The following is a 12,035-nucleotide window of genomic DNA, read 5'->3' on the forward strand; positions in this document are numbered from 1 at the left end:
ATCTTTCTCAAACACCATGTATCAATTAAAGGTAAGTCCTTGTTTTTGCGACAAGAATGCAGGTGTACGTGATAATACATTAGTAACTTTATGGTAGGTAAAACTACTTTTGTGAGCACAAATTATTCATATTGGTTGAATTTTAATGATTAATACTCGATTTCAGTATTTATTTTATTATTTCGTGTTTCTATTATTATGTATGATTTTTTTTAAATTCTTTTGAAAACTTTCATCAACAAAGAAAAATTAACATTTCATAGTGAATCTCTGTTAATTGGTTTTTACAAATATTACTCCTGGTGTTTTGTAGCTGTTTACTATGTTAAAAATCTTTTTCAGATGTTAGTATTAGTATGTAAAACAAAAAGCGTAATTTAGTTTGTTTTATTAAATTACTAGCGCAGGCCCGTGAAAAATTACAGGATATTATAATCATGGTAAGATTTGTGAAACTGAAAATATTTATAAAACATTTGCCTAACAATCACATTGCCTTTCAAATACAAATATTGCCGATTTTCTTTGTAATACAATAAAATTTTGTTGTTGACAAATTATAAAATACATCTGATATTTGAAATGAATACCATTAGTAAATGTGAAAAATTATATATCAAAAATTTAAACATTTCAAATTTAGAATTATTAATTAAATAAAAGGTACAACAATTTTCTGATAATATGTATTGTCTGAATTCACACAACTCACAATGTTCCAATTTTGAAAATTTTAAAGGAAATTTGAGTTCATTTTGCAGGAAAATCTCACATCCAGACAACCAACCTGTGTACCTGTGTTTAATTTTTAAAAATAAATAGAGGTTTATACTTTCTAAGTTTTCAAATATTTGATAAATTCTTTTTAATTTTTTTTTTGTTTTTATTCGAAAACACACAAGAGTCTCACCGTCTGGAGCCAGTGAGACAATGGCATCCCCAATTGGGGTATGTTGTGAAGCGGAAAGGCTATTCAGATCTGGTCACCAAACACTGCTAAAGCCATTTCAATCAACGTTTCAATTCTGAATGGTGGTCTTACACCGGGGCGATACCGAGAGTATCTTCCACACTGGAATGTGCCGCAAATGTAAATGAGTAATTTTTAAAATAAAACAAATTAATGAAATAAAATTTACTAGCGCACGCCAGGATTTGAACCCGTGACCTCTAGCTTTCTAGTCGAGGGCCCCTCGACTATGGAGGCCGTCAAATTAGCACTAAAGATATTTTTAGTACAAACAATTTTATGTTTTAAGTGATATTTTGTTTGATATTAAAGATATGTAAATATTTGTATAACAATATTGCTTTTTGGTTATGATAACCGATTAATAAAGTACATGAATGAATCATCAACTTTTTGTTTCATTTATATCTACATAATATATATGCACACCTCTTTCCTTTTTTTTGCACATTAAACCCACACAGGAGGTCCTGCGAAAAATACTCTCCCTCAGGGCCTACGGCATCTCTGGGGATGCGTTGTGGAGGGGCCTTTTTGAGAAAAGGAAGGAGTAGGAGAGAGGAAACACAAAGGCTGGCAAATCGTTCCACAGCCGTTGAACTCAAGAACGAGTTCTAGAAGCGACCCATTCTCATGTGACAAATGTCAACCGTTTACATAAGTTGGGCTGTACCGGTATTGGGGTGCATTAGAACCACTAGTTTCGGTCAAGGAGACTGGTGTGTGGCTTATGCGTAAAAATGCAACTTTGAAGAAAACAAGAAAAATTGTTGTCAAATACTTCTGAACCTTTTTTTATAAACATTCATGTATACACTTTGTGTAAATTAGCTTTTTGGAAACAAATCATTCTTTTGATGTAATTAAAGGGCTTAAAATTTTATATACAGATAATGGGTTTACAATCAGATAACTTTGAAATTTTAGTAATTGGAAAAGGTGTTAATAGTCGATAATAATATTATTAATAACCAAATATTTTTTTAATTGCCATCTCTTAAATTTATTTTCACATTGATAATAATTTTTATTTTTTGTTATTTAGACATCTTAGTAATTCCTTGATTCTGTGATGTTAATTTATACAAGTTTTTGGTGTATACATACTCGTAAATGCGATAGTTTATAAGTTTTTGCATGAGCAAAAATAATAACTATTTTAAGATAATTTAATTTATTTTTCAGTAGCTGATGGATACCTGGCGTTGCTGGGATTTATCCTTAGGAGATATATACCGTCTTGTAGTTTTCTGTAGACCTTTTTAAGATATACAATTCCATAATAAGAATAACATAGTCGAAAATATTATATTTACGACTTGATTACAAAACATTGACTTTTCTCTACTTTATATAAATATAACATGCATGTATTATTTATCGTCGCATTAATTCGTAGAATGCGTAACTCCCAAATGTAAAATTTTACAGGAGGCACAAAAAACCTCGTAGTGAAAAAAAATGAAAGACGGCTTATTCTTTTTATTTATGTTTCGAACATATAATATATTTGGAAATTTATTTTCAATCATTAAACTTTGGTAAGTTAAGGCTTTCTATTTCAAATCGGAGTTACGAAGTTTACGTAAAAACCGAGAATGGAGATACGCATTTTACAAAAGATACATACTTTTCTGCGAACAATTTTATGAACAACCTAGCGGAAAATTTGGGAGATAGGAATTTTACATTTACAAAATAAAACACAACAATGTATGTGTATGTCGAGGCAGTCTATTTAGATGCATTTTAATGATGCGGAAGGTTATCGTTAAAGGAGTGGTAATCCTTTTCTAATGTCTGTTTTAAGTCTTGTAAATGCTGGTACTTTTCCTTCCTTAAGGGATTAAATCTGACTCTCAAGTGAAATCTTCAAACTCTGGAGATCATTACAGATTCGGCGACGGTTTTGTGCTGGGTGAGATCTACACTGACCGGGAGTAGTCGTGTCAGAGATGATCGTTAAGTGACGCTTGGAGTTGATGAAGAAGATTGTAGAAGAATTTGATCTGACATTGTCGATCACCCTTGTTGTCCTGTAGAAATAAAACTGATGTACTTACTAGGGTTTGCAAGACCCGGGCAAAGAGTAGCCATGACAGGAAACGTTGTGAAAGAGACTCCTCAGAGTGTGAAGATAGGTGGGAGAGACTTGAAAGTGGAACTAGTGAGCAAACATGTGCTTTAAGCGTAGAAACTCTTCATGCTCAGCATCACTTTGGAGTAAAGTGAACGCTTCATCTTGCCCGGCTGGTCGATCCCGAGGCGAGAAGAAAGGACGTCGATAGATGCGTGCGTTCCTGCGTACAATGCAGGACAATTGACCCTCCACCATCATCCCATGAAGCGGGTAATCTTAATGTTGTGACAACCTGGAGTCGCTTGGCAGTTGATGTTACTCATTTCGGTAGGAAATGTTTACTCACATTTATCGATTGCGGTCCAAGTAGATTTGCCGTGTGGCGGGAAATCGAGTCAGATAATGCAGCTTCGATTATCAGACATTTGGAAGAAGTGTTTCGGGAAAGAGTAGTTCTCATGGACAATGGTACTGCATTTTGTTCCTACAGTGTTACAGATAAGTGTAAGAGATGGAATGTTCATCAAAGATTTTGCGCGGCATACCGACCAGCTGGAAACGGTATAGTTGAACGACATCATCAAACAATAAAGAGAACTGCAGCCAGAAGTGGAAGCGATCCCCTGCAGGCAGTGTTTCGAAACAATCTTTGGCTGCAAAAAGTCAGGATGATCGAGGTATTGCGCTGTCTAGTATAGTTCACACTTCACACTCGTGGAGACACCCTTCTGCGCAAGTGAATATAGAAGAGGAAGTATTGACTGAGCTCTAAGTGGGCGATCTTCTTGCGGTTAAACCAGTAGATGGGAGATGCACATCGTGCATGGAAGGGTGACAGGACTTACTTCAGTCAACAACATCGAAGTAGATGGCATACCAAGACATGTGCTTGACCCGCGGAAGATGCCTGACAGAGAACGGACTGTGTCTGAGGAGAGACGAGATGGAATTGCCGCACGTTCCACCGTAAATATTTTGGGTTTGTTTGAAGAGGACAGTGAAGAACCGGATCCGGATATGCATCAGGAGGAGATCCACTTGCAAAGAGATGGTGACCTTGAAGAAGAGATAATCACAGAACAAGGACCTATTAGGTATTTACGAAACCGCAGAGGCACATAAAACAAGAGAGCTACGGCAGAGCGTCACACGGTGCAGAAGACGTCAGTTTAGACTACAGATACAAAACACTATTCGTGACTTCACAATTAAAATTAAGGTTATAAAATGTTCAAAATTGATTAATCAACTTATCTCAGTTAATTTCACGGTAAAACTATTACACCGTAAATAAATTTCCTCAGTCAAAAACACAACAAGCGTGCACGGCTCACCGGCCAATACTGAATTAAGGAGTTACGAAGTATTCGCGAGTAAAAATGGCACCATAATTTTACGCAGTTTTCTAATTTGTGTTTATCTAAAAGGTTAATTTTTTTTTAAATTTTCGAGTTTTACTAGTCGATGCGGGTCTAATTTTAACACCAGATGGCATTAAAAACGTATTTTAGAAAAATTTGGAGTTACGCAGTCTACGAATTAATGCGACGTTATGTAAGTAAACCTTCTGGAAGAAATTCGAAAATCCTGTCAAAATCCGTTGCATAGTTTAGAAGAACTAAGCACACAAACAGACAGAAGCGGATAGTGACATTGTTTTATACTATTTAGAGATATTTTTTTAATTATAATAACTAATTAATCATATAAAAAAAGACATGTATAGACAAGTACCTATCTTGTTTATAGGTACTTGTCAATAAATGTTTTTTTTTTAATGTGTTAATTTTCATTATATTGTGGTTATCCTGACGAAGAAACCATAGGTTTCGAAACATGTGGATCCCTATGATTAAATAGTGGTGTATAAGTATTTTATTTTCATATAATTAAAATGACGCCACAAAGTTATTTTGCATTTATTGAAAAACTAAATATTATTAGTACATTTAGAAAATTAAAATTAATTTTTAAAAAGCAATAACTTCGGAGATAATCGTTTTATTTAATTTACAATATAAACACATCAATTTTTTTGCCGAAGGAAGGTCCCTTCCGAAACTATTAGAGCTATAATAAAATAAAGTGGTTTCTAACAATATGTATGGTGTTTATATTGTAATTATGACAAACCACAAAGTAAATGCTTTCTTCCATGATGAAAAAAAAAATTAGTTTCCACTTAGAAATTTCCCTAGCTATAGCATAGTTGCATTCAAAATTTTAAAAAATCGTATGTTACTTTTGTTTATGGTACCTACTCGGAATTTAATGTAAAAATATCTAAGGGCAGTGGGGTGGCTACAGCATTCACATGGTGAGGGGGTGTCCGGTTACCGAGCAAAGAAAATAAATTAAAAACAATAGATTTTTTTTTAATTTTTGGGACCTCTGCTCGCCGCAACGTACTATTCACACATTGCTAAAAAGAGATAGCTGCAAATACTATTATCGCATTTTCCAGGAATATAAACTACGATCTAAGAATAGGTTCTATATTTATCATTGCGTATTTTTACTAGGAAATACTTAAGGTAGAGGGGGGGGGGGTTGACTCACCCTTACATTATACGCCCCTGTTAAGGCACCCCGCTGGCTGAGGTTTTTACCAGCTAAGGCACCGTTTGGGAAATTGCTGGGTCGGCCCTGCTCCCTGCGTTGGAAGGTTCGTCAGGTTAATTACTTATTAATAATTGCGCAAAATAACCTGTCATTGACCTACTTCTAAACTACCGGCTGCGAATGTTTGTGCTACGGCTAATGGTTTCGTGCTAGAGAGATTAGCATCAATTGATCCACTGACTTTGACATTAGAGATCACAACTACGTAATTATAATAACATATTACAAAATATACAAGTAAATCTAATGCAGTTAACGGCGCAACTAGACGGGAACCTTAAATATCAGGCGGTCAAGATCTACGATCTACTTAAGGATTGTAGCCAGCTATTAAAAATGGTGAATGGTGACATCCGCGCCGATTTATAAACTGGTTATATCTTGTAAATCGCATCTTCAAGCCACAAGCTTGATTTGATTTAGTTTACAGTGTACTCGGAGATCTGGACCCCAGCAGCGGAAGCAGCAGAAACGGTACAGTTATGTTGCACTCTACCTTCTGACCCACTGGCACTACCCGGCACCCGGCCCACTGGCATTGACACTGCCCAGCCCCAGTGACTGCTTCTCTGTTGCTGGGTACCGTTCACCGTTCGCCATTCGCCCGTATCTAGTCACAAAAATATGGGATAGGTACGTTTAACGAGAGAACTCCTTCAGCGTTCCCTGCCAATCCGGTTACCGTACGGACTGAATATTTCATCTGATAACCAGAGGTTCGATTTAAGAGTTCTCAGTGTTATTGACATTCGCACAGCGAGCGGCCACGCATAATCGTTCGTCAAACATTCCTAGTTTATCTCTGACGTTTTCCAAACACGCGGAGGAAATAAATCAAACTTCTTTAAACATGAAGCGATTAATTTTGTTGTTTGTTTGGGCAGCGATTTCCATTTCTGGTTCCGATGCGGCCGCTCTGAAAGATGTGGAACCAGAGAGGATTTACGATCAGAGACAAAATGGAACAGAAAACTATAGGATAAACGTCGACGGCGTATTTGTGATGATTGCTCCGGCCGAAGACCTGTTGGAGGCTGCGCAAGGGTTGGATTTGGAAGAGCTGATCTCGCTGTCCAACATTACCGACGACGGATTCTTCGCCCAGCCATCCCCGCTGAAGGGGACCAAGAAGCCCGCCCCGGCTCTCCTCAGTGTGACTGGCAACAAGTCGCCAGCTGCAGCAGCTGCTAATCCCGAAAAGAAGCAAGATCTCGAACATTCTGCCAGGTAAATTATTTCATATAACATGGGTGGGAGTAAAACTAATCAAGGAAATGACTTTGTTTATTTTGCGGCGCTTTTGAAATTGTTCACTGGTTTTCCCTATTATTTTACGCAACCTCGTTTTTCTGCATTCTTCGTAATATCGCCTTGTGTACTAATGATTTGGTATTTTATGAATGAATGTTATTTGTAACAACAATATGCAAATGGCCTGCATTATAACATTACCTGCACGCGTTTGAATACATGTACACGTAGATAAATAACTCTGAATCCTCTCTGTGCGTCGAATCGCACGAAAACTCAGAAAAACATTACCCAGTTTTGTTGTTTATTTACTGACTAGCTGTACCCCGCCACGCCTTGCTGTGGCTAAGTCTGTCTGTGCAGATAGAGAAACAATAGCGCGTGTTGCTTTTACACCCAACAGATGGCGCTGTGTAAAAAAATGTTTTTTACCTCTCACAGGTGAAATCTATATAATATAGATATATAAAAAAAAACATGCGTATTCGAATGCAAGAAATAAAAATTTCAAAGAAATCGGAGACGAACTCGGAGATTTAAGCTTTTGAACAAACTAACGCTTACATTTTTATTTATATAGATATACAATACAATAAGCAATATACGTATCACCTTTACATAATAATAATTGATCTATTTAAACAAATTATTAGGTTTTTTTTTTTTTTTTTTTTTGTTATTTGTTTTTGGGGTATTATGCCGTGTTGCGCTAACTCCTTCTTTAGCCAACGTTTCGGACAGCATTGCAGTGTCCATCATCAGGGCAGATGTCTGGATGATGGACACTGCAATGCTGTCCGAAACGTTGGCTAAAGAAGGAGTTAGCGCAACACGGCATAATACCCCAAAAACAAATAACAAAAATACTTTTGGCCGTGAAAATCTTAAATCATATTTAAATTATTAGGTGTGTACTTTCATTGTTTTGACACAAATTATTCAACTAAATCTTTATAGTAAAGAAATGAAAAGCGGAAAAAGAGATAAAGGTATAATATGTAGAAAATGGTTCCATGATAACTCAACACAGTGACAATTCAACACACCTTTAAAAAGTGATATAGAGTCCTTAGAAACGATGAAAAAAAATTTAAACCTAACCTAACCTACATAACCCCGTTAATAATTTTTTTGTTTCATCACTTGACATATAAATTTTTAAAGATGTGATGAATTATCATTTTGACGATGTATCCGGTCACCGCGGCACCGTAGAAAATGTGTCCGAACCCGTAAGAGCTACAAATTAATAATAAGAAAAAACGAAAGTTCTGTATTTTGTACTAATTTCATTAAATCCTTTTCAGTTTCAACTTTTCTTCAACACGATTATTTTCTCTCATTATTTAAGAAATTTAACATTAAAACGGAAAACACATATAATATGGCATTTACCTTTATAATAATGTATCGATGAGCACAATTTGAATCTTATGAGCTCATAGTAGAAATGATATTGCGACCTGAATGTACATTTGTTGCGTATAAATTATTTAACTTGTGCAAATTGCACGATTCCTGACCTCATCGTTAGAGGGTTTTTGCTGTTTAATACAGAAATTTAGGATAATTTCTGCGAGGATTATTCGTTGATCTAAAGTCAGCCATAATAAAAAACAATAAAAACACCATTGGACGATTTCAACAGAAGTAATTACTCATAACCCTTTGAATTTTGTATGTGTTTTTTTTATATTTGTCTATAATTTTTCCAATTTTTTTAAAAACATTATATTTTCAAATACGACAAAGAAAGAGTCTTTTGTTCATGGTATATCTTTTAATTATTATTAAAATTATATATTTTAATTATTAAGGAAGACACAGCACGATCAAGTCACGATTGAACTACTTTAGTCGGGCCATATTTGTCAAGAATCAAAATAACAGAAGGGTACCTATGCGATGATGTATGAATGTGAATGAAGCAAGGAATGCATGCCAAGACCGAGTTGTTTGACGGTCCGCCCTCTCTGCTACTTATTCTTATTATCATTGTGATGAAATATTAATATAATAAATTACTTTGTGACAAAAGTGATCTTTGTTTTAGAAATACTAAAAATTAATTACTTGTTCTTTTCAGGTTACGGCAGAGACTGTTCAGCTTCATTCGGCCAATTTTGAAACGAATTCGTCCTACGGTTATTTGAGGACCCTAGGACCTTGCCCAACATCTCCATATCGTCATTATCATAATTTATTTCATAAACGTAATAATAATATTTATAATACTTTGTACCTACCTATACCATAATTTATATTAAAAATAAATTGGATTTTTTAGCCTACTTTTTACCTACTTATTTTACCCATATCTTAAAGTTTTATAAGCGTCAAGAACTTAACAGAAAAATTTCAAAACTGTAAGCATGTGGTAGTATTAAACGATAGTTTTGTGTATTTTTTGACGAGAATTTACTTGACGAAAGTTCTTTCTTCTTGCATTATGTTATTTTGTCACTCAAAATTTTTTAACTTAGAAACTTCACTTGTCTCTCATTTTTAGGCATCAGACATCCTATAGCTTATTTTTAGGTCATCAGCGTACAGCTTCATTCTTAGGCATTCTTAGACCAGGAGTGCGGAACCTTTTCGCGGGCGCACCGAATATTAGCTGGCGGGGGATGGGGGGCGGGTGGTGTCGTGTCACAATTCACTATATATTATCCGCAACTGCTTGTAACTTAAGCCTGTAACAGACCACGCTGTAAGCGCGTTATATATTCGTGGCTTGGCCTATTTAAGCATATCGCTCGCCATACATTCACATTGGTAGGGTATTCCCAATGGCGGGAGATATGCTGAAATAGGCTAAGCCATGATGCGTATAATGTAATGTGACGCCTACCTTAATATACTCTCACAAATACACGGAAAAGCGTCACAGGCGAACTTTTTTACATGGTATCTCCTTGGGATAAATATGAGGTGTTTGAATTGTTATATTCACAAAGACACGGAAAAAGCGCCTCACGCAAAATTTTCTCTATGGTGTGGGCGGAGGAGTGGAATATGAACTATTACATCCACAAATACTCGCAAAAAGTGATTTCAAAAAATAATTCTTGGTCGTAGCGCAAATCAATAAACGCTTTCGATTTTTGTTTTTCGGAAAATCAGTATCCCAACAATATTTAGACGAAAAATATTTAGTATTTTCTTAAACGGAAATATTTTAGTATTGTTTAGAACGGAAAATTTTAAAACATATCAGCTTAATCGGCTAGTACCCGATTGGAAAGATACGTCAGATTCCTACCCAGGCAAAACACTGCAGTCCGCCGTCATTACAATATTTTCTACTAACACAAAAATGTGAAATCCTCAACGTGTATCATTTTGGCCCTATAGAAAATTCGATACATTATTAATCGAGTCATGTGTCCTAAATATGGCATCATGTGGGCCTCGGGATTTGACATTGAATGGTTTTTTCACCCTACATGTTTACTATATTATACTGTGACGAACTGGCTGGAATTAGATTAATAGTTACCATGTAGGTACCCAATTCGTAAAAACGTTAATGTAATAATATTGTTCTCGTAATATATATGTATAATCATTGTGCTATTTTTTTTTATTATTTTGTAAAATTATTTACCTCAACACAGGCTTGTCCTAGTGAGGTTAAAAATTCTAACCTATTCTTCTAATTCTAATATCCTCACATTTCCGTCAAAGCATTCTTAACACTACTTCCATTTTCAACGACATATTTATGTGAGCAAAGTTTTTCAACGCTTGTATTAATTAAAAATGAAAAGCGGTCATGCTTCCAAGAACTTCGGGTTGCGCTGTCAAAAATCGAGCCGAATATAAAACTTTTGTGTTCATTGAAACAAGCGCAGGCTAATTTAACAATTAATCGCTCATTAATTTATTATTATTTTGTAATAATTATGAAGATTGTGTAAAAATAAAAATGTTATATTTATATGTATGTATGTATACTTTTCAAATAAAAAACAAGAAATTATTGTAAAATTTGTGTATCAATTTAATATCTATATATTTTAGCTTTTGGTGTGCCGCGGAATTCTAGGAGGAAATTTGGTGTGTCGTAGGTGAGAAAAGGTTGCGGAGCACTGCTGTACACTATACTGTAAAACTCTCGCCTCAAAGTTTGCGTGATCGAATATCGGAGTGGGCAAGTAAATTTTATTTGGTTAATTTGTGTTATTCACAATTAATGAATTAATATACGTATGGTATATGCGCGGTACGTTCCATAGTGAAAGATACTCTCAGTATCGCCTGGTGTAAGACCACCATTCAGAATTGAAACGTTGCTTGAAATGGCTTTAGCCGTGTTTGGTGACCAAATCTGAATAGCCAGGTAGATTCACTTATTCAATAAATAATACCCGTTCTGCGGTCTAAATTTAAATAATGATTTGTGGTCTTTCATCGGGGCGATACTGACAGTATCTAACGCTCTGGAAAATGCCGCAAATATAATACTTATGTACATTGTGAAATAACACAAATTATTAAAATAAAATGTAGGTTGGTACTCGTGCACGCCAAGATTGTAACCCGCGACGTCACGGAGGTCGTCATCCTGTTGAGTCGGGCCATATCTCGATATTTATTATTGTTTTTGTAAATTATTCTAAAAAAACATGAATGAAAAGACCAAACACAAATAACCTGACATTTTTAAGTCGGGATATCAATTTACCGTCCACTGTAAAACAACTTACAAAAATGTCCACCCGCGCAAGGCGCTTTTTAGTTCTAAGTGGCATCGTTGTAAATGAACTGAATGTTGCCAAATCTGGCGTTTTGCTTCACCAAGGACTGTTGAATAGAAGCGAATTTTTGGCCCGATGGCGTTTCTGTGGGCCTTAGAAAACAATAATGTTATTTATAACGGTTATTGTTGACCGAGGTAGAACGAACACAGGTACTCTGTTTTTTGACCAGATGTAGGTATATTTTTTACAATGCGTGCATCTGACGGCCGGCGTAGTCCAGTGTTGAGGCTTTGGACTCCCATTCCGAAGGTCGCGGGTTCGAACCCGGTGTACGCAAATAAAGAAGTATTAGCATTTATATCTGAACCTAGATATTTATTCTGGACCAAAGAATCAATAAAATTTTATT

General features: G+C 35.5%; 1 protein-coding gene across 1 annotated transcript; it reads left to right on the forward strand.

Moving 5' to 3' along the window:
* Positions 1-6,262: 6,262 nt before the first annotated feature.
* Positions 6,263-9,132, forward strand: LOC149421620 (uncharacterized). Its single transcript, XM_089634460.1, has 2 exons — positions 6,263-6,899; positions 9,010-9,132. Exons 1-2 carry the CDS (start codon positions 6,523-6,525, stop codon positions 9,074-9,076), a joined length of 444 nt encoding a protein of 147 aa, XP_089490586.1. The 5' UTR covers positions 6,263-6,522; the 3' UTR covers positions 9,077-9,132.
* Positions 9,133-12,035: the final 2,903 nt, after the last annotated feature.

The sequence above is a fragment of the Hesperophylax consimilis genome, chromosome 8, assembly GCF_061612785.1.
Source record: "Hesperophylax consimilis isolate HC1 chromosome 8, BYU_Hcon_1.0, whole genome shotgun sequence".
Taxonomy (NCBI): domain Eukaryota; kingdom Metazoa; phylum Arthropoda; class Insecta; order Trichoptera; family Limnephilidae; genus Hesperophylax; species Hesperophylax consimilis.

What these genes read in the sequence shown, in the direction of transcription:
- LOC149421620 (XM_089634460.1), top strand. Translation starts at nt 6,523, where the DNA reads ATGAAGCGATTAATTTTGTTGTTTGTTTGGGCAGCGATTTCCATTTCT. An exon ending in GATCTCGAACATTCTGCCAG is followed by an intron (nt 6,900 to 9,009) that starts GTAAATTATTTC and finishes TGTTCTTTTCAG; the next exon opens with GTTACGGCAGAGACTGTTCA.